This window comes from Triturus cristatus, chromosome 5_2, assembly GCF_964204655.1.
Source record: "Triturus cristatus chromosome 5_2, aTriCri1.1, whole genome shotgun sequence".
Taxonomy (NCBI): domain Eukaryota; kingdom Metazoa; phylum Chordata; class Amphibia; order Caudata; family Salamandridae; genus Triturus; species Triturus cristatus.
This window is the reverse complement of record NC_140588.1, coordinates 1,011,717,223-1,011,741,117: the sequence shown is the minus strand read 5'-3', so window position 1 is coordinate 1,011,741,117 and position 23,895 is coordinate 1,011,717,223. Positions and strand designations below refer to the sequence as shown.

At 41.0% G+C, this 23,895-nt stretch overlaps 1 protein-coding gene across 1 annotated transcript in view; it reads left to right on the top strand.

Moving 5' to 3' along the window:
• Positions 1-23,895, top strand: part of LAS1L (LAS1 like ribosome biogenesis factor) — a 394,614-nt gene that overhangs the window by 159,391 nt on the left and 211,328 nt on the right. Inside the window, exon 7 of the mRNA XM_085608289.1 lies at positions 7,160-7,269. Within this exon, the coding sequence (XP_085464415.1) occupies positions 7,160-7,269 (110 nt within the window). The remainder of the gene's footprint in view (positions 1-7,159; positions 7,270-23,895) is intronic.

Below are 23,895 nucleotides of genomic sequence, written 5' to 3'. Positions count from 1 at the left end.
TTCAGAACTTTAATGTTCACACTGACAAATTCACCTAACTATATCGTTACTTTAACCTTTGTTTTTCTCAGTGAATTTCTTAGCTTTAAAAAAAAAGATCCTTTTATCACACCTAACTATTATGTTACCTTTGGTAGTACCTTAGATGTATTGTTGCATTTGAGATATGAAAAAAGTCCTCTTTTTTTGTACGAACTCGAGAGACCCACGGACACTCAGGAGAGGAAAGAAGGATTGTGATTGGTTCATGTGAATGTATTTAAAAAATAAAGATTCCTTCCTTGTTGCTTTAATTGGCTATAGGGTTTTGCTGTATTTAGACCTTTTTAGCTGCCTCTCTGACATTCCTGATTTTCGGTCACCAGAATGTCCTCCTCAGATTAAGATGAACAGCTTTTCCTACAATTCAGCCACCTCAGAAGTGTTTGGTGTGTCATTTTTGTTTGAATTGTGCAAGATGGAAAAAAAAGTGTCTGAGAAATATGTCATATGTAAAATATGTGAAAAGGGGTTCGATAAGGGCAGCCAGAACAAGGAATACAGAATGAGTACCACTGGGATGTGGCGACATCCCCTTCTTTTCAACCTGGTGACACTGTGCTTACTCAGGTACTCAACACTCCACAGATAGCAACACTGCATGTCTAAATAAAACTCCTTTTTGATGCTTATGCAAGCATATCATTTTTTCTTTTGAGACGAGCAGGGCAACACAGGACAAGCTTATCCAAGATCATAAATGCCCACCTAGGCAGTATTTTATTTTTTTAACATTTCTTTTCAAGGGTTTTTTCCCCTTGGTTTGCAGGAGAAGTTGTTTTTTTAACTCCGTTTCTTGTTTTTGCTGTACCCTTTTTTTTAAAAACAACATACAAAAAAGTTACAAATGTTAAAAATACAGTTTAAAAAAAATTTTTGTTAAAAAAAGCTCTTTTCAGACCTACTCTATACTTTCATTATGTAGTGTGTTTGTACTATGTTACCCACTTTTTTTCCCATCTTGATGCCTCTTGTGAGAGACACGATGCTCTCATGCAATGTATTGTTGAGTCTCGTGGGAGCTAGGCGCACAGTCCTCTACGTCCACTGCAAGGGGGCTGTGTTTGCTGCTCTACCCTCGTGAGCGTGAACTTTTGTAATGGAATTTACATTGTAACTGAACATATCTTCTTGTAAAATGTATAACTTATATGCACTAGATTTTCTGTACCCCTCTTTTTTTTAATTTTTTTTTTATATACGATCCAACGAGACTCTCGCGAGATAGTAAAATTACTTAAAGGGGAGGAATTTTTATTTGTATTCATTACAATAATTATCCCTTGCAATCCCCACTACTAGAGTATGGGGAAAGACTGGTCTCTCCTCTTAGACCTTGCATGAAGGTAACCAGTGTGTAGAGTAGGGTGTAAAGAGACCGTGGCTCTCCAATCACACCTTTCACCAGGCTCAGTAGTAGGCATTGTAGGGTGGGGAATGTACTCACCTGACATGTAAGACCTCACTATTCCATAGTAAGATAGTAAGAATAACATATGCTAGTCTCCCCACTGAGACCTCTCCGCAGGAAATAACTATATATATATATATATATATATATATATATATATATATATATATATATATATATATATATATTCACTCAAAAAACCATAGGTTTCACACAAGTTATAGTTAGCTGTACATTTCACTCGTAAAAAACCAATGAAATTCCACGTTATAGTTAGATCAGGTAACTATAACTTGCGCGCCCACAATAAACTGCTGATGACGTCACATATTACATCACTCATGACATGGTCAGTGACATCACTCATCACCTCAATGATGACATCTCAAATGACACATTGTGGATTGCGGTCGCGCAAGTTATAGTTACCTGATCTAACTATAACGTGGAATTTCATTGGTTTTTTACGAGTGAAATGTACAGCTAACTATAACTTGTGTGAAACCTATGGTTTTTTAAGTGAATTTGCAAGTTTTTTTAAATGCTAATTCCTAACTATAACGTGTGTGAAACCTATGGTTTTTTCAGTGAATTTGTACGTTTTTTTTAAATGCTAAGTTATCTATTTATTGTTAATTTTTGCGACCGCCAGTAGATAATATAAATAAATATATATATATATATATATATATATATATATATATATATATATATATATATATATATATATATATATATATATATATATATATATATATATATATATATATATATATATATATATAATATACTTGCGGTCGCCGGTAGATAGTTATAGTTAGGACCGTGTTTCCATAGGAAATCTCAAAATTCTATTTTGAATAACTTTGGCGCCGGTTGACGAATCTTCGCGAAATTTTCAAAACTAATGGGGCGCTCCGCTCAGCTCCTACCCTGAAAGTCTCGGGTGATTTGTCAAGCGGGGGCCGAGAAAAAAGGGGGGTCCCAAAACGTGTTTTCCCCATGCATTTTTCCATAGGACCTTTAGTCGAAGGTACAGCCCGAACGGCTGAACAGAATTACTTGAAATTTGGCAGAGAGGTAGTCCTCAGGTCAGGGAAGTGCCTTTTGCAGGTCTGGTGTCAATCTGTTCAGTATTTCCTGAGAAAATAGCATTTAAAAGCGTATAAATATCTATACGCTTGCACGGTGCGCGAGCGAAATTCTGATTGGTTGTTAGATGTCAGTCAACATTCGAATCGGTCGAAATCAGGAAGTGTCGGCCGCCATTTTGTCTCTCGCACTGAAAAGGAAAGGGGGAAAAAAGGTGGAAAACGTGAAAAGGGGGCAGGGAAGAGAGTTCCTGACCCCCTAGCCTTTGTCAGGGGGTCACAGAAGGACCCCCATGGGTGAAATAAACATTTTATTTTATTTTTTTACAAAAATCGCGGGATGTGCGCACGGTGCGCGCACGGTGCACACAGTGCACCGTGAGCCCAACGTGCGTGCACGGTGCGCAAAGTGCACCGTGCGCCCAAAGTGCGCGCACCGTGCGCGCACAGTGAAAAACCTTAAAAAAAAAATATTAATAAATACATATTTTAGCATTTAAAAAACCGTACAAATTCACTTAAAAAACCATAGGTTTCACACACGTTATAGTTAGGAATTAGCATTTAAAAAACCTTGCAAATTCACTTAAAAAACCATAGGTTTCACACAGGTTATAGTTAGGTGGACATTTCACTCGTAAAAAACCAAAGAAATTCCCCCGTTATAGTTAGTTCAGATAACTATAACTCGCGCGACCGCCACTCTATCACAAGGATGATGTCATCAGTGATGTCATGAGTGATGCCACTGACCATGTCATGAGTGATGTAATATGTGACGTCATGAGCAGTGGATTGCGGGCGCGCGAGTTATAGTTATCTGAACTAACTATAACGGGGGAATTTCATTGGTTTTTTACGAGTGAAATGTCCACCTAACTATAACCTGTGTGAAACCTATGGTTTTTTAAGTGAATATTACCTACTGGCGGTCGCCAGTAGGTAGTTATAGTTAGGACCACGTTTCCATAGGAAATCCGCAACATTCTATTTTGAATAACTTTGGCGCCGGTTGACGAATCCTCGCGAATTTTTCAAAATAGGTGGGGCGCTCCTACCCTGAAAGTCTCGGGGGGGATTCGTCAAGCGGGGGCTGAGATAAAAGGGGGGTCCCAAAACGCGTTTTTCCCATGCATTTTTCCATAGGACCTTTAGACACAGCTACAGCCCGAACGGCTGAACAGAATTACTTGAAATTTGGCAGAGAGGTAGTCCTCAGGTCAAGGAAGTGCCTTTTGTAGGTTTGGTGTAAATCTGTTCAGTAGATTCCGAGAAAATAGCCTTTAAATCAATATATATATCTGAGCCAGCGTACGGTGCGCTTACCGTACGCGTACGGTGGCGTGCGCGAGCGCGATTCTGATTGGGCCTTAGATCTTAGTAAACATTCGAATCGGTCGAAACCAGGAAGCGGCGGCCGCCATTTTCTCTCTCGCACTCTGACAGGGGGTTGAAAAACCAAGTGCAAAAACATGTGAAGGGGCTGTTTACACAGCTCCCAAGCACCTAGCCATGTCGAGGGAGTCCCCAACGATCCCCCAAGTGAAAAAAGGCAATTTTAATTTTTTCGAAAATTTCGCCGATTATGCTTACCGTACGCGTACGGTAAGAAATAATAAAAAATAAAAAAAATATCCACATTCTCCCCAACCCGTGTGCAAAAGGTGCCCGAAGGGCACCTTTTGTGCATGGCTTATTAGTTAAACAAAACATATATTTTACCTGTCACAACGATGCTCATCATATGTCCTCCATGTGCGCACGGTGCGCGAAGCGCATCGTGCGTTCATGGCCCATCTAGCGTAACGTGGGCACGCGGTGCGCGAAGCGCACTGCGTGCTCACTGTGCGCGCACGGTGCGTGAAGCGCACCGTGCGTGCACGGAACGAACTGCGTTAAGTGGGCGCGCACGCCACAAATGGCGTAAAGTAACTTAGCATTTAAAAAACCGTACAAATTCACTGAAAAAACCATAGGTTTCACACACGATATAGTTAGGAATTAGCATTTAAAAAACCTTGCAAATTCACTGAAAAAACCATAGGTTTCACACATGTTATAGTTAGCTGGACATTTTACTGATAAAAAAACAATGAAATTCCCCCGTTATAGTTACTGTAGGCAACTATAACTCACGCGACCGTAATCCTCTGCTGATGACATATGTGTCTTTATGAAAAAAAAATATTTGTAATATATGTATAGCTAAAATTTAATGGAAGAAGACATGGGCAAATAAGTGTCTAAATACAGTATTAGCATCAGCAGAGGATTACGGTCGCGTGAGTTATAGTTGCCTACAGTAACTATAACGGGGGAATTTCATTGGTTTTTTATCAGTAAAATGTCCAGCTAACTATAACATGTGTGAAACCTATGGTTTTTTCAGTGAATATATATATACATATATATATTTCCAATGCAGACCACCCCATGTGGAAGAGATCAGAGGACACAGCGGGGACTTTTCGGAAGGTTTTCTTTATTAGGAGAGTGCAGGGCATAATGCATTTCGGCGTTTAGGTGTGCCTTCTTCAGACGCCGTTCACACGACAAGGATCACACTTTCACCTCCCTTTTGTGCTGCTAAGGTCCTCCCCCTTGGTGGGAAGTCAGGTGGCTCCTTCGGATTACTTGCAACTGCCGTCAGGTGAGTAGAGACTACAGCCCCCATCATGCACCACAGTGGAAGGTATCCTAAGCGGAGTCCATGCTCAGTGAGCACTGTAATACCTGGCAAAAGGGGGTTTTCTTGAGGAAAGTGAATCCACACGGAGTCACTCCGAGTCTTCCTTGGGTCCCCAACGTTCTGCCTCTTACACCAGAGTCTGACCGGGCCACACAACACAGATATAATAATCCTGCTGATACGTGAAGTCACGCACTGCTCCGAACTGGTTGCTGAGGCCGGTCTGCGTGATCCGATACCTCGGAAGAAGAAAGTGTTTCCACTGATGCCAGCAATACGCAGTCCTCTTTAAGAACGGGTCCTTCTTATATCTTATATTTCCCTGTCCACTCACAGCCCTCCCCAGCATGCCGGACATATACAGTAATATGTACGAAAAGATTGTCTTCTGCCTATCTCCTGGACAACATGGAGGTGCAGTACAATGTAGTGAAGCAGTGGCCTCTGTGCTGACACCTCTCCTTTCAACAACAGCAATATGCAGTGCTGTCTGGAAAGAAAGTGACCTTACCAGGGTGAGAAGTGTCTGTAGTAGGTATACTTAATAGGCAATCAGGAGAAACTACCATGTTTCCTGACACAAGTCTCTTGCATAATAACTGTGCGTAGTATAGTGTGGGGAGAAACTGGCCTCTCTCCTGTGACTTGCCTCATGGATGATGGGTGTGCAAATTAAGGTGTGAAAAGTGGCTTACTATTCTGGCAACAGCTCTTCAAACTGGGGGTTGTGGTCCCCTGAGGTTACCTTAAGTGATCACAGGGGGGCACCAGGTTTTGCCATAAAGAAGCATTATGACAGTGCCTTTGTTTAAGTGGAAAACAATAAGCAGCAGTAAGCCACTCTGAACCATCATTGACATATATCCTGATTAGGAGTAGTTGTCAAAGGGGAAGGAACTCAAAGTATCCCTCAAACATCCTGCACCCCTCCCCCCGTACCCTGTCCCATTACTGATGATCACACTACGGATACTTTTACACTGTAGTAATGCCTGGTTGGACAGAATAGTATGTTTGGCAATCATGCATTTTAAAAAGGGCAACAGAATTTAACTGCAATGTTTAAATAAGTTTAGACATATTTAAACATTGCCAATTTAGTAGAATATTTGTAAACAAATTCTGGGGGGGGGGTGATTTTTTATTTAATTTTTTTACCCTGAGAGGGGCATGGCATTAAAAAGTTTGAAGACAACTTCTCTAAGGGCATTCCAACCCCGGAACTACTGCTTCCCCATCTACCAGCCCCATGCATGTAGATTTGCAGAAAGGTGGCAAATTCATGCATTGCTAAAATCCAAAATCCTGATATGATGACTCCTGGCAGAATCTGAGAGGTTACACCCATGAGAAACCAAGAGTTAAACTGGGGGCTAAGGCAGGATGTGGGCTGGATATGTAGGCTTGGAATTCTGTTTTTTTCTGGTCTTGCTCCAAATATTATGTCAATTATCCTACATCAGTTATCTAAAGTGCTATTGATCAATTGACCTCTTTTTAAAAAAAAATAATAATAATGGAGAAAAAAGTAGGGCAGTGGAGCATGGGAACAGCCTCTACTTCTATTTTTATTTTAAGTGCTTACTATATTTTTATTTTAAGTGCTTACTACATCAGTAAACTTAAGTTAGCATACTGGAACACATGTTTGAAATCATCTTTCTTACAGCGTTGCACCTTCTTGCATGTTACATCTGTTGGATGCTTGGTAGGCTGAAAACCGATGGGTCTCGGCAGCTCAATTCAACAGATTGATTCCTATCCACTTATGTTTTTACCCCTTTGTATATTTCTTCTCATTGGTGGAGAAGTAATGTATTGTGTAATAAAATAGACATCAAATTGGATAGGTTAGTAGTAAACGCCATGTTGGAGGGGCACTAGTTCCTCCCATTTGACAAGTTGTGTTTTACGTTACATCTCGTGCAGATCCTCAAAGACCTCCAGCAAGTCTCAATGGCAAAGAAAGTTTGGGATTGCCCGACCTCAGAAGTGGAGTGGATCATAGCTCAGGTGAAAGGTCTGATGAAGGAAGACGGGTAAGCTTGCTAGTAACATTTGTAGCAGTAGAATATGTATGGCCAGTTGCTTGTAGGCGTAAATGTAATTTTTCTGCTATGGGTTAATATATAACAGTACCCACAATATTACTTGATTCTGGACAATATATCCACAGATTTCAGTTACACAGTTCAGCAACTGTGGTAGACTTTTCTTTTCCCTTCCTCAGGAGGACGTTCTCCCTTGTAGCAATGGGTTATCAATATCAAACTTCCTAGCTTTTTGCAAGAAAGTTTTCTTAAGGACTCCAAGTCTAGGATAATGCTTTCTTTACTCATTATTAAATTCAGCAACAGAATAATAACCTATATTGACAAAGCCAATAAGTCACTGCTTTAAAGACTGAGCTATTGACTTCACTGGTGCTTTTTGGCTGTGACATACAAGCATGTGTCAAAACGCTTACATGGCTGGCAGTGTTTTATGAAAGGAAATCCATTTGATGATGGCCACTCTTGCTACGTGTGAAAAAGCTTCTTATTTGTGTTAAGAGATTATAAAGGAGCATTGGTCCCTCATCAGAAAATATGCTTTAGTGGGAAAACAATTATGCCCATGTACTTTGTCCAATAGACAGATAAAAATCTCATTTGTTAAATAATTTCATTAAATAGGTGGGTCCCTACTGTTATGTATTTAGTAACGAACATAAGGAGAGAAGTGCTTGATTTCTGTCAAATATGAGAGCCGGAGTCTTTTTGCTAATTTAACTGTTTGTCGTTTGTGTTTTCACACACCTATTTAATGTAATTATTTAATAAAATGAGATTTTAATCTGTTATTTGTCAACGTATACAAGCATAATTGTGCTCCCATTACATTATAAGCATTATTTTCTGCTGAGGGACCTCTGTTCCTTTATAATACTATATGTACCTTTGGTCCCTTAATAGCTACAGGTTTCCTTTGCTCTTCACAAACGAGAGAATCTGTCATAGCACTTGGCCGATACATTGTATTGTCTAAATTTTTTGATTTACAACTGTCTGTAAAACAAATGGTGCAGATAATTCTCCTAAGTAGAACAGACACATTATGGCAACCCTACAGCTCAAACCTTTATTGCACGAGTGGAATGCAATAGACAGGCAGAAGACTGGCTTACAGGTGTCCGAGTAAAGACTGTCAAGGGACTACAAAGAACTTCCAAGAAAAATCTGTTATTCACAGGTACTTCATCAGGCTTAAGGGTGAAGTGTGCGCGCATTATATAAATATATAACATATTAGGTGCAATTATGAAGCATATTTGGAGTTGAAAGACTGAAGAAACCTACTAGGATTCAATCCCAAGGATTTAGTACTTCACAGAGCTTCCAGATCAAGGATGTACATATTTTTTGTGGTATTTTAGAGGGACATGTGATACATGTTCGAACATTACAAATCATAGATACACAGGGTTGATGCTCCTATGCACACCTTTTTCAAACTTTTTGGCTTCCATTATCTTGCCTTTTGGATGAGACAAACACAGGAACAGAGAGAAAAGCCAAAGGGTCAGGAGCAAAGAAGTGACATAGACAACAATGCCATTCGGCATGAGCCAGAGACTGATTCAAAGCCTATTCTAAGTATATTTAATGTATTGGAAACAGTAGGTGTGGTTGACGGGCAAATAAAGCTCTTTGTAACTAAGCTCTAGAAACTACAATTACATGAGCATATAACAATTGCGTTACAACACTCCAACCAAGAATGCTAAAACTTGATGCAAATCCATTTTCTTTAATTGCCTGTAGTCTTTATTCCTGATTCCGATAGTTATCTGCAATTATAAAAAACATTAATTCCAGAAAGACTTCCGTGTTCGAAAATGTCCAGCTTTACCCCGCAGTAAATATTTATAAAATCACACACCATCAAAAATCAATATAATAAGAGAAAATGTACTCGGAACCATGTAATGTCAGTAGCAAATTTGGAATAACCTTAAGTCTAATCGGAATAGTGGAAAGATTTCCTAATTTATTTCAACTTGACACATAAATGAAGGATTTGATCCATAGCTTCTTTTGTTGAAGGAGATCCAAGTACCTGGCTCCAACAACACTTATTTTACCTATCTCACTAACATTAGCAAAGAGGCCAGAAATAATGGTTTCCTAAACAAAATAAGAAATTGTTTGCCCCTCTGGGTCTGAGCTCCCTTGTTACCGCTAGATCTAGTTCTAGAGTTGGTTCTCCTATCTATCGTAAGGGCCTTAACTTCTGGTATAAGACCTACCAGGAAGGTCAGTTGTGCAGACAGATGCCTTCTAGACAAAAGCCAAGGTTGCAGAATACAAAGGATCACATTCACTTCCCAGAGATGTGATTATCTAGGCTGTAATATATCTGATGATCTGATGCCCATCAAGAGTTAACATATCAACAAAGGTTTCCTACCTCCTCTTCCTTCCCCAGAATCCTAATGTGACAACATGACCGGCTGAAAGGGCCTACCTGTAAGCATTCACTGTCCTATAGATGAAGCCGTCTTCCATTTAGGAGGGCAACAAATTCACAAGATTGACTGTATTGGTCCCCATGGTATCAAAATCCTTTGCCAAACACCGACTGGCTCAAAGGGACAAGGTGAGCCTGTAATATTAGTTAGTACTTTCTGCCCCGCCATAATAAAAGTGAATGGAAGTTTTCTCTATGGGTCCAGGGACCTGCCAACATCCCTTGAAATTTTCCAAGCCTTCAGAGAGAACAGGGCTGAAAGCACCAGGATTGATCTTGTACCTTCTTGCTCTTCTGAATTGTTTCGGAGGGGAGGAGGAGGTATCTAAAACTGCAATAATGTTACAGTCAATGTTCTTTCTAATTGAGTTACTTCATGTGCAGCAATTAATGATCTCTGTGCACCACCCCAAAGCTGTGTGCACCAAAGAAATGCATCAAATCCCTATGGAAGAGAGTGTAACACAAGTTACCAAATGCTAAAATTAGAATGTTTGATTCACATTGCCCTCTTTGTCCATAACAAGGCAATCATCTTTGTTCACTTGACAGCTACCCCGCCATCTGTAGTGGGCTCTAGACTCAAACAGTGGAATAGTTTGGTTTCAGTAGTGTAAAACGTGATGGAAGAAGGATTCTAACCACATTACTTCCATAATTTCTGTAAATCTCACTTTGGCAGAAGCTTTCTCTGTCAAGAAATTAAACGTTTGTGTACACACCATTGACACGAATAAGCTGCTTCCAGATAGTTGTTGAGTCTGTGCAGCCATGGAATCAACTTCACCCTACGGTTGCTTTGTCCATCTACAGCAATAAGATCAGGAGATCTGTGGTGTGTAATGTTGGGACTCATGACAATCCCACCTAGCCTCCATTATAATAAAGATTATCAACAGCCACTGGCGGTCGCCAGTAGATAGTTATAGTTAGGACCGAGTTTCCATAGGATATCTAAAAATTCTATTTTGAATAACTTTGGCGCCGGTTGACGAATCCTCGCGAAATTTTCAAAACTAATGGGGCGCTCCGCTCAGCTCCTACCCTGAAAGTCTCGGGGTGATTCGTAAAGCGGGGGCTGAGAAAAAGGGGGGGGTCCCAAAACACGTTTTCCCCATGGATTTTTCCATAGGGACTTTAGTCGCAGCTACAGCCTGAACGGCTTAACATAATTATGTGAAATTTGGCAGAGAGGTAGCTAAAAGGTCCATGAAGTGCCTTTTGCAGGTCTGGTGTAAATCTGTTCAGTATTTTCTGAGAAAAAAGCATTTAAAACAATATATATATCTGTAAGCGCGCAGCGTACGCGCTGGGTGCGCGCACTCGGCACTGCGCGAGCGCACTTCTGATTGGTTGTAAGAAGTAAACATTCTAATCAGTGGAAATCAGGAAGCGGCGGCCGCCATTTTGTCTCTCGCATAAAGAGGGGGTGAGAAACAAAAGGGGAGAACGTGAAAAGGGGGCAGAGTGGGGAGATATTGACCCACTAGGCATTGTAAGGGGGTCACAGTAGGACCTTGTAGGGCAAAAAAAAAGATTTATATTTTGAAAAAAAATATCGCCGAGTGCGCACACCCAGCGCGCACCCGAAAAAAAACTTAAAAAAAAAAAGAATAAAAAATCGCATTTAAGTGTTTAGATATAAGGTGGCTCTAAAAAGAGCCCTTGTGTTTATTGTGTGTTTTTTGGTACCTACAAGTAAGTACCGATGCAGAGTCTAAAGTTCAAGAGGAAGACTCTGTTGCCTTCATCAGTGAAGTGTACACCATCTCCTCTATAAATGTCTTGCATGTTGTAACGCAAGTTGTTGTGGTATATAGAACCCATACCATAGTCTCTGAGGAAAGCAGAAATAGATTTGTTGACGTGCTTCCTTGCTTTGTCAATCTGTGGACAAAATTGGTTGGACCAGTTCCACTTTTGCCTTTGGCATATATTAGAATATACAAAGGCAGTTTGTGGAAAAAGCGACATCAATTGCACAAAGGTGTCCTTAATAAGCATTTCCAGACCTACCCCAGTTAGAGTGCCTAGGTCATTACCACCACAGTGCACAATAAAAAGGTTAGGCTGTGGGAGATGTAGAAAGGTTTTCACCAAAGGCATTAATTGGTGCCACTTTAACCCTCTCTGACCAATCCATTTAATGTCTACATTTGGCAAAGCAAGGTCTCTCACCATACCTCTTTTTTCTGCAAACTTTTCACTCCAGAAGACATAGCTGTGACCTACAATCCACACTGTGAACATCTTCCAAGGAGATCTGGATGCACTCAGGAGGTGTCTTTCAGTAGAAAGGCAATATGAAATGAAAGACAGTTGTAAAATGGAGGCATACATATTTTTTTAACATAAAAAGAACACATTGGCTGATTCAAATCTTTTAACAGAAAAAAGTAGGCTGTATGTGTATATTTTTAGAAGCATGTTTTGTATTGGTTCAGAAAATTGTGTTCACACAGAAGATTAGATTGGATTTGCTGTTAGGTTGGACAGGTGAACTACTCTTGCTCTTTGGATTTGAAACATTGTGTGTTGAACTTCTGACCTCTCTCCTCACAGCAGTGTTCCATGAGCTGTTGCTATGGTAGCAGGCAGAAGTCAAGTTGGGGGAAGGGTACATTTGGAAAGGGGTTGAAGTTTTCAACCAATAGAAATGTGTGATTTCATTTGAAAAAAAGTGGGAAGCACTGAGATTTGAAATTAACATGTATATGTGTGAAAAAAGAGAGGGAAACATTGCCATTTACTGGTTCTGGAGGAGAGAGGTGTAGAGCTCTGATATTCTGACTCTGATAGTCTGCTGTTTGAGTGGCACATTTCTTAAACAACTAACTAATTTTAAAGGTGAGTTATGAGTTTGAGAGGGAAAGTATGTGGTGATTTTTGAGATAAATATTAGAATTGTGAATCTTCTTCAAAAGTTATGTTTTACATTTTGAGGTTTGGGAGATATTTAACTGTCTTGAACTTGTAAGATATTATGGAGTATGTTTTCACCATAAGTTAATGTGTACTGGTAACAATGAGGAATACTGTTTAGTGCCTACCATCAAACCATGAGTCTGTGTGCAGAGAAGAATTGTTGACAGATTTAATTTGTGTTGCTGTTGAAAAGTAAGACTTGCAGTTGAAAGAAAAGGACAGCTTCTTTTTAATTGTGATGGTTAGGATTTAGCAGAAATCACTTTGAAAGAAAAGAGAGGAAAATGGCAACACATTTGAAATTAGCATTAGTTCTGTAAGAATTGCAGTCCCAGGAAAGGGGCAGCCTGTGTTTTGTGCCTACCAACACAGCATGAGTCTGTGTGCATATAGGAATTGTTGTCTGAGATTTAATTTGTGAAGTTGTTGTTCTGTAAGAATTGCAGACCCAGGAAAGGGGCAGTCTGTTTTCAAAACACAAATTAACTCTTACCACACATGCACTGTTACATACATCCCAGCAGTCTTCATGCTGTTTTGGAAGTCTCTTTGCTCATCTGTCTTGCACCAGACAATACACAGTCTCCAGAAACACACTCTTGGCACACACGCAGCAGCTTCTCCAACACTCCCATGCGTAGTACTCAGCACTGTGTGCTGTTTCAGATAGCACTGTGTAACGCAAACACATTCAACGTCACCAAGGCTCATTTCCTTTGCTCTAGTGTAGTCACTCACCCAGGTTGCACATGCTCATGGTATGAAAAAGCAGTAAGGACATGTGCTCTTTTCTGCCTCTGTAATCTACAAGGAAAATGTGTCAGGCTGTAACAGTAATTATCACTTGCTCTACCACAGTAGTAAATGTGCTTTGAAATTGCCAATCAAATTCTGTTTTCTGCTTAGAATCACACCATGAGGCTGTGTGCGCACAGGAATTGTGGCCAGAGATGTAATTTGTGTTGTAGTTGTTCTGTAAAACATGCACTTGCAGGAAAGGGACAGCTTGTTTTCTTCAAATGTGGTGGTTAGCACTCAGCAGAAATCACTAAATCGCAAATGAGAGGCAAAAGCTAAAACATTTTAAATTATTGAAAAGCTAAAAAAAAATTTAAATGAATTATAATTACAAAAAGGTATTTTTTTTAGTTTCTTGCAGGTATTGCTGAGCATCAGTGAAAAAATAAAAAAATGCCTTTAAGGACAAGAAAGAGGAAAGAAAAGCAACAACAACTATATCTGGACAAAACTGGAAAAAAAAATAGGAGGAAAAGCTGGTGATGGCAAAAAGAAAAAGTCTACTGGTAAGCAGAGTAGAGATTTCTTAACAAAGATCTTCAAAAAACAAAAAAATGGAAAAAATAAATGTAAAACAAACAGTGTTTTAGGTACAAAGCAACAACAGAGTCAACAGCAAAAAACAAAAGCTAATGTACAATCGGAAGTAAGTAAAAGTGATTTAACATGAAAATTAGATTTTAAAAACATTTGTCGAAAAATGTTTCAGAGAAGAGTGATGTTAAATTTGCTAAAGGATGTGAAAAAATATAAGAAAAAAACAAAATTTATTAAGAAAAAAAATGCATAGAAAATATTGTAAGTAAGGCTTTGGAAATAAAAAAACTTTTTATTTTAATTTTGAATAGGATGTGTAGATTAGATAAATTAGTCAATGCAATGAAGTCACAAAGCAAAAGGAAAAGAGAAGTGAAAAAAAGTAACTTTTGTAAAGTGTTCTTGGGAGAATGGAAGCACAGATCAAGTACTGAACCATTTTTTAATGAAGAGAGTTATCTTCAAAGTAATAGATAGATAATACTTTATTCGATTTCAAGATTCACGAAATCATAAAAGTAACATGTTCATGTACAGACAAAGGTAAACGACATTAAGAACAATAAAAACAATGTTACACAGAACATAAATAAATTACCTAAGAATTGATTAAACATTTCCTTTTCCTTAAAATACTTTTTAAAAAGCCCAACATTATTGACACACAGTATTCATCTTGTAAAGATACTAAAAACAATAAGGCGGGCCGACAGTGTCTCCATGAGCCATGCTTTTTTAAAAATGGCTTAATCCATCTAGATCTTTCCGTTGAATAAAATTTACAAAAACAAATAACATGCAAAGTTGATTGGATAGACAAATTATCGCACGGGCAATTGCATAATTTTCTTGACCAATCATTAACTGCAGGGAAGGAGACTAAGCGGAAAAAGACGTCGAACCTTAGCCTAGTGAGCAAAAAACGGTCAAAGCCCACCTGACACCATTTTAAATATGGCTGAATATCATTAGAAACCAATGTAAGTTGATGTTGTAATACAAGGTTCTTATTAAATTCAACGCCTAATCTAAGTGATTCAACATGGGACCAGCATAGCTCCTTCAAGTCCTTTCTTGTTAAACTGCACATGGTCTCTGGTTGAAAATAAAACTCGGGTCTGCCAAGATCCCTTGTAAATTTGCAAATATATTTCAACCAGGGTATCCTAAGTGCTTTATCCAATCCCATGCAATCTTTGAGGATGTCTCTATTTAACGTTAGAGCTGGAGAAGTCCATACCCTGTACCAAAGCAGAACTGGTTGAATACTAATCAATTCGCTCACATAACGCATACCTAACTCTGCGTGACAGTTAAAAACAGGGGAGCTAGCAGTGGTTGCCAAGATAAATCTTAAGAATGCATTCTCTACCCTTTGTATCGTGGAGAAATTATTATTGATCCCCCAAATGCCTGCCCCATAAATGGCTATACTGATGCACTTGGCTTGATAGATTTTTAGCAGTATTGCAGGCGGCCTCTTCCCCAGCTTTTTTGAGAAGATCATAAGTGCAGCAGTTGCTTTCTTAAATGATAATGTCCTATTTCTAATAGCAGGACCCCAGGACCCCCTTTCCTCGAGAACTATTCCCAGATAGGAAAATATTTTAGATGTGGCAAGTTCCTCTTTCCCCACAAACAAACGACACGCTCTTTTCTTGCCGCTGCCACAGGACATTACAAATGATTTAGAAACATTCAGTTTTAACCCCCTGTTATCCATAAAATTTATATAAGTGTCCAGAGCAGTTTGAAGACCTCTTTGCGTCCGGGACATGATCACTGCATCATCAGCATATAGGAGGGATGCAATTTGGTGCTGATTGGCCTGGGGGGAATCGCGTACTGTAGCAATCAGGGCTTTTTCTAAGTCGTTGGTATACAGGTTAAACAGCAGTGGGGCGAGTACACACCCTTGTCTCACGCCCCTTTTTACGTAAAAGGGCTTAGTGCATTCCCCATTTAAACCGTATCTAACCTTTGCCCTAGCGCCAGCATACAGCTGTCAACCTTCATATCACTCAAAATCTGCCACAATCGATTGTGAATAACACAATCGAAAGCCGCACTTAGGTCGACGAACACGACAAAAAGTTTGCCCTCTTTGGCCTGTGTATATTTGCCAACTAAAGACGTAAAGTTGAGTACCTGTTCTACAGTACCGCAGCCCTTACGAAAGCCGTATTGAACCGGCGATAAGATGTTAAACTCATCTGCCCAAAGTTGCAACCGATTCAGGATAACTCGCCCAGTGACTTTTAAGAAAGAATCCAGAAGGGATATGGGACGGTAGCAAGAAGGTTTATCTCGGTCCCCTTTTTTTGAATATTGGTATAATTACCGAGTCTGCCCAGGTATCGATGAAACCCCGCGCACAACTAGCCTCTAGAGCGCGCTTGAGTAGAGGCGACCAAAGTCCCGGCTGAATTTTAAATAAATCAATTGGGACGCCATCTGCTCCTGGCGCTTTGTTACCTTTACTCTGGGTGATTGCGACCGAGAGTTCATCAACAGTAACGTCTAGATTGATCGGGACGAAATCGTCCGCCAATTGCCCCTGGGAAGTAGACTTCATAACTACCAATTTATCTTTCCCTCCAGGATTATAGACCTCAGCGAAAAAGTCGACCCAAGAATCTTCAGTGATGGCCACGTCCATTCTGTCGATTTCCCCTGTATTGAGGAAGGGAGCCCTAACCGCCAGCCAGAAGGCAGAGCAATCCTTTTCCAAGGACGCATTGTATAAACAATCCCACGCGTCGTTCTTAAGCGCGCGTTTTCGAGCCTTCCGGGCCTGATTGTACACACGCCTAAGGTGAGTAATTTCCGTTTGGTTCCTTGGATTTTTCCCCAAGGCTATCTTTAAAGCAGTGTGGGCCTTAGTACACGCAGAATCAAACCACCCTTTTCTAGCTACTTTCCCCACTTTAGGGGGGCGATGTAGGACATCCTTAATAATCTTAGTAATAGAAGCAAAAGATTCCATAATGTCTAAGTGGGATACTTCATCCTGAAGGCACACATTAATGGAGGTTAATGCCTGTTTAATGATATTCCTATTCAACTCCACTTGATTACACTGTGACCATCTAAGGGCAAACCCGTTCGTTCTATATAGGGAGCAGTTGGTAGTCCAGGCCAATTTCTCCACCACAGAAGGGGCTGATTTGCAGGGGAGATGTATGCTGAAACTCAAGGGAAGATGATCACTCACCCCAAGAGTATGTGAGGCAAAATCAGTTAACCAGCTGGAGTGGGAATTGGTGATTGTAATGAAGTCAATCAACGTACTATACCCTCTCCCCACATACGTTGATCTAAACTCCACTGGAGGTCTGCAGAGCAAGTTGACAAAGCCAAGATCAAAAGTCGCCATCATTTCATTAAAAGAATCACCCCCGCTATTATGATCGAAATGTGGTTGATATTCAGATTTATATTTTTCTTGATCGCCACAACCGCTTAGAAAATGTTTACAGAGGTGGTGATTAAAGTCACCTCCCCAAATAATAATGGAATCCCGGTGTGAAGAGGCTAGCAAAGCTCCTAGGTCTTTAGTGAGAGTATTTACCAAACCATTTACAAGACCTTTCTCAATACTATTGTATAAATTTACAATAAGCATCTCCACTTTGGGGGCTACCTGGATTAAAATAATCTGATAGTAATCACATTGGCCCACCACTTTTACTGACAGGGTCTCCAACAGATTAGATAAATAAATAATCAGGCCCCCTTTATTTCTCCCAGAGGTAGAAGGACTAGCAGGTTGATGGAAGGTTCTATATCCGGTAATGTGGATGGCTTCCAAGGACCAGGTCTCTTGCAAACATACGATGTCTATATTCTTGATATAATCAATCCATATGGGATTATCAATCTTGGAACGGAGACCAGCTACATTCCAGAACGCAATCCTGGTACCTTTGTTTTTTATTTGCTCTGGTTGGTGCAATGGTAAGGTTACCAACTGCACATTGGTTTCGCAGGGTATCGCGATTGGTACACATAAATCAGTCATAACTGGAATAACAGCGGCCTCCGTAGATGGGCGTCAGTCCACTCCTTCAAGTCCGCTCAAAACTGAGAAGCGGTTGACCCCTGAGAAACTACGATGGCAGCTGTCGTTCCCACGCCAGGTCCTGTTAGGAAATGTTTTCCTTGGGTATTCCCAGCCTGAGTTAAGTGGGGTGTGATGGCTCGTCCTCCCCCCTAGCTCAGGGAGCATACCGGGGTTTGGTCTATTCAGCTCTCTATAAAAATAATCGAGTGGGAGAATCTGGATACCCCTCGATTGAGGTTTCACATTAAATAATGATTCGTTGATAATTCGTCTAACCAAAAAAGAATTTTTAAAATTAAGTATAATGCAATCTCCATCAATTGTCTTCTTGGATCTGCCAATCCATGCCACTCTAAGCACCATTATTAAATCATTCCAAATGTTATTGCCCGCCGTGGTATTCTTGGTAAGCCAGTGAAGCACCTTGTTTTTTAGTTGACCAAAGTCCTCACTGACGCCTTTATTCAATGAAGGGACATTTGCGAGCACTACTACTAAAGGTGAGCACGCTGGTGGAAGGTTAATAACTGGTAAAGAAACCCGTTCATCCTGATCATCCCGCTCTTTCTCCCTCGAACTTTTATCACTAGGTTGTAAATAAGTAGTAATAGGTCGAGTGAGTTTAGTAAAGTTGACACTTGTAGTTATCGGGGGCATCAGAGGTAAGCAATTATCACCAGCTACCTGGGTATTTGGACCTTGAGGGGCTGGGTTATTGTTAATTATTGTTTCAGTACAGGTGATCGTGTTGGGCGGTGTTAAATTCTCAAGCCTACATTTGTTGATCTTGACGAGCTCCCCCAAGGTATCTAACTTATTATTAATGTTTTTCAATCTCTCTATTAGTGGGAGGGTGAAGGAACGTAGAAGATGGACTATGTTTGAAAGAGATACTGTTGTGTCCTCGACCTTTTCACTAGTCGTATCTCTATTGTGTAAAGCAGAAGACAACAGGACAGGGTCTAACGATATTTGGGAATTCTTCTTAGGTTTTTTGGTGTAGTTTTTAGAACAAGTAACACTATGTGTACCAGTTAATTTTGAAATTTTGGATTTCCTGCCTGTTTGGCTGTTACCACCCCTTTTCCTTTTCTTCATCCCTTCCTTATCCAAACTAGGGAGAGCCGCTACTATATTGGCTTCAGGAGCTACATGATCTTCTGGCTGCAAGCTTTTTCTAGGCTCAATTGAATAGAAACCCTCAGATGAATCAAGGCTGCTGAAGGAATCATTACTCTTAGACACAGAATCCACGACAACAGGGTAGTCAGAGCACGAAGAACTATATGGGCATGCGGAAGTCAAATCTACCCTTACTGGTGACACCACGCGATTTAAATCACCTAGAGAGGAGCGTCTGTTGCTAAGGAGTTCCATAGACAAGCGTTTTTCAGTCCGGGCAATCTCCCTTCCTACAACATCGGCTGCTTTCAGGAAAAAGTCGTCAAGAGTACCGGTGGTCCTTCCGCTTGCTATGGCAGGTGTAAGGCAACGTTTCCCCTCTTTGACCTTGGCGAGTGACATGGTTACATACAATAGCAAGATTTGCAACCTTTCCGCTTTAAACGAGCCTGCAGCGACGCGTTTCCCGCAAAGCGGGAAGCGCTAGGTAGTTTTGAAGGCTCTGGGTCAGAGTCAGGACTGGCAACAGGTGAGGCAGCCCCCTTAAACCTCTGGGGCTTGAAGTCTGGCAACCTTTCCGCTACTGCCTGCAGCGACGCGTTTCACACAAGACAGCAATTGACTCAAGCGATCGCACGCGGCTAAAACAGGGTTCTATAATAACTGTAGTAACTGTTGCGGGCAAAAGGGAGAGGGAGGGACCAAATGCACAAGCAAAGGTGAACAAAATGAGCATGAGTGAGCGCGCGAGCATGTGGGAGCGAGCGAGTGTGTGCCTACTATCGGGAATCTCGCTCAAGCTCTGGTTACCGGTTATCAGTCTCACCAGTGTCAGTCTCACCAGTATCCGGAATCCAGTACCCAGTAACCAGTTGCCGGTCTCCGGAAAAATCGCGGCTCAGCACCAGGCACCAGGCTCTGCTCTACTCGAGGGCTTCTTCCCCGGCACCTCCCCCTCAGAGGGAGAGAACGCGGGCAGACGATGTGCAGAGTGTGAGTGAGCGAGCGCTTGCCTTCAATGGCGGACCCGCTCTAACTCTGGCTCCTGCTTCGGTTGCTGATCTCGCCGGTCTGGCCCCCAGTCTCCAAAAGAAAACCCGGTCTCCTGCGTTGTTGTTGGGGTTGGCGTTGGCAGCACCAGCCAGCCGCGGCTCAAGCACCGAGCACCGAACCAAGCGAAACAAAACGAAACTCCTCCTCCTCCTCCTCCGTCACGGGCTCGTACCTGAAGACTCCATTAGCACAACGTAGTGCTCCAATAACAGAACGTCAAAACAAGGACTCCAAGAATAAACAGCTGTCCCAGCAATACAGTTCGTTATTCCCGGATTAGCATTGCACCAAAAACGAAAGAAAAAAGGTCTCTGAACCCGGACATCCACTCCGGCGGCCCTGGGAGCATACCGGTCCTTGAATACCAATGCCGCAAGCTCCAATGTCATAGACAGGGCCCCCAGCGTGGAATACAGCCAGCTCCTTAAACCAGCCAGACAATGTTCACTTTTCTTTACTGCAGCCGCGCGTAAGGAAGTTGACGGGAGGATGGCGGCTGAAATGAGACAGACGTAGGAAGCACTCCCACTGCAGCCGCAAGCGGGAAATGCCAAAAAGGGGAAGACGTTCACGCTCGGCCGAGTGGAACGCGCCTGACTGCCCCGAACGAGCAAGTAATAGCTTGTTGCATGCAGTTGACACCAATGGTAGAGCATATGAAGTTAGAGATGGTTGTGTGATGGAAAAGGAGAAAATGGTTCCAAGAAATGAGGAAGAAGTGATGGCTGCTGAGGCTATGGGGAGACGTCCAAAAGCCCCAGTGTACACTTGGAATTGTAGTAGTATTGTACTGTGCGTCCGGAATCTATTGATAAATTACGTGAGTTTCTAAGAGAATTTAGTAAAAAGAGTGTAAAACAGAAGATTAAGGTGCTTCAAAGACTAGATCCATGCAGAGTGAGAGAGAATACTGGTTTGCAAGGACATTCTCTGGCTTGTCTATCTAGGAAAGTGTGTCAAAGTGTTTTTCACCATTTTAGGATGCTGGCTGTTCATCATACTGAAATGAGAAAGTTTGTGAGAACATTGTATTTTGCTAAAAGTCCAGCAGTAAAGTTAAATGAGTTAAATAATGCTCTGTTCCGTGGATCTGTATCAGATGTAGTGAAGGTTACTGATGAGATTCAGTTTTGTTACTTCGGTCCAGAACAAGAAAGTGCAGAAAAGGACACAGTTGATGAGGAAAATGTGGAAGAGAATGTAGAACTCACTGTTACTAAAAATTTTGAAGATGAAATGACAAAATTTACTATCATCTCCAATGAAAGACCAAATATTACTTGTATTTGTTGCCGGAGAAGCCATTACAAAATTCAAACAAGGAATGTTGATCTGTATAAAAAAAAGTGAAAATGAAGATAATTATAAGTGGAAGGATTTTGCAACATATATATTTCTGGAAAATTGTTATGAATTGGTTGAAGATCAGCGTATTTGTAAATACTGTTATAATAAGTTAGAAGAAAATAGAATGCCGACCAGAGCTGTACATAATAATTTAGAATTGGATGCTATTCCTGCCGAACTTTCTGATTTAAATACATACGAGTCTAAACTCATTCAATGTGTTCATCCGTTCCACACCATAGTACGTATGGAGCCCAAAACTGGTAAATTACCTTCTTCAGATTTACTGAGAGGTTTAAAAGGAAGAGTGGTGTATTTGCCATTGGATTTGAAAAAAAATATGGAAACTATTGATGTAGATAGTTTGAAAACTGAACCATTAGTTATTCTGGTTAATGGTGTACCTACAAAGAATAAGAAGATTTGGCAGGAGCTGGTAGATGTGCGGAAAGTACAAAGAGCAAATTTATATTTGAAAAGGAATAATAAATGGTATGAATCAATTTATATGGATGAAGATGAAGAAGAAATACTAGAAGACACAGAAACACCAACTGGGCAAATTGAAAAAGTGGACAAGTCAAAAGAAGAAGAAATTTTATGAACATTTTAGCATACATCCTCTTCATTCTAAAGAAGTTATGGGAGACACTATTGATCTGTTTCAGATGAAGAAAGCAAAAGGAACTCCCGTTAGTGTATGGGAGAAGAGCTTGGAAGCTCGATGTTTTCCCCAGCTGTTTCCTACAGGAAAAGGTGGACGATACGATGATCGCCCAGAACAGATTCCAGCTTCTGAGTATCGGACTACAAGATTATATGCAGAAGATTCAAGATTTCGTCAAAGTATTCCTTATTTGTTTCATCTTTTATTTGAAAGCGACTTGTCTGCACTATCTTATGCAGTAAATCACATTTTAAAAAGTGGAGTACATCTACATAATGTGTCTGCTAAGGATTTTATGGCCAAAGTGCAGCACCGAGATGATCATTTGGAAACACAATTGATCAATCTGATGGCTTGTCAGCGTGGGACGAATGAATATTGGTACCGACGCCATGGAGAATTAAAATGCATGTTACGAAATTTAGGAACACCAACATGGTTCCTAGCCTAAGCTGTGCCGAGTACGCTTGGGATGATCTTCTGGATTTTCTTCGAGAGGCAAATTCAAATATTGAAAACATCCAATACAAGACAGCAGGAGAATTGTGCTCATTGGATCCGGTTAATGTTTGTAGATATTTCAATCATAGATTTGAGGCTATTGAGGAAATTAAAATATCATGAGGCCTATATGTCCCCGTGTGTTCCCCGTCACTCATGTGCACATACATGTAACCTACTTATTTCCCCTCCATGGCCTGTCTATCATGATGCTTATGCTATAACGTGGCCTGCCATAATCCTGTCTCCCATGAGAGAAACGACAAATCTGCTCTGAGGCCTACACGTTTTTGCATCATGTTTTCCCGCATTTCCATTATTGTGGCCCAGCCAGAGCTGAAAAGAGGTTTCAGGCCTCAGAACGCTCTGAAAGCTGCAGCTGCGTATCCTTGGCCTTGCACACTTGGGCCTCAAGCCAAAGGGGCCCCGACCGAGGTGCCGAGACAGTATTGAGCACGGTTATCTGCTTACTCCTACCGAAACCACATTCCTGCCTGGGGAAGGAGGAATAAACACGACCCATCTGCAAAGGAGAAAGCCTAGCCTTTCTGTCTCTTTTCATGTGATTACAAAGCTCACGTCAGTGAAAAGCCCATAGCCCCCATGTAAGACTTCAGTAGTAAATGAAGAAATAGATGCCACATTGGCTCTTGGTGATGGGCAACCTATGTCACAAATCAGTCCCTGCTCCAGACTTTAGATATCAGATAAAACAAGATGTGCTGGTCGCCCTGACACTGAAGGCCTCACTTCCAGACTCCAGACTCCCCGGTTGCATAGCAACCCTTTCACACGTCAGTTACACGTCATGCTCGAGTTGAGCACAAGTAAGGCAAAGTTCCAGTAAAGTTCCAGCTGATCACGCAACCCCCTCCAGGCATCCACCCACCTATGACACTTACCTATTATCATCAAGTGGACGCCCACCTTCACGCCTACTTACACACCCACATGCTCTTATCTCATTCTCTCTTGCTCCGCCTGAAGCACTCCTGCTTACGTATATTATTACAACGTATATATACTGTACTCTGTGAATAAAGTTTGAGAATATTTTGAGAATACTCTGAGAAGACCCTTCCTGATCCCTTGTGGTGATGGAACTATTCTCCCTATAACTCGAGTTATTTGAATAAAGCCCTT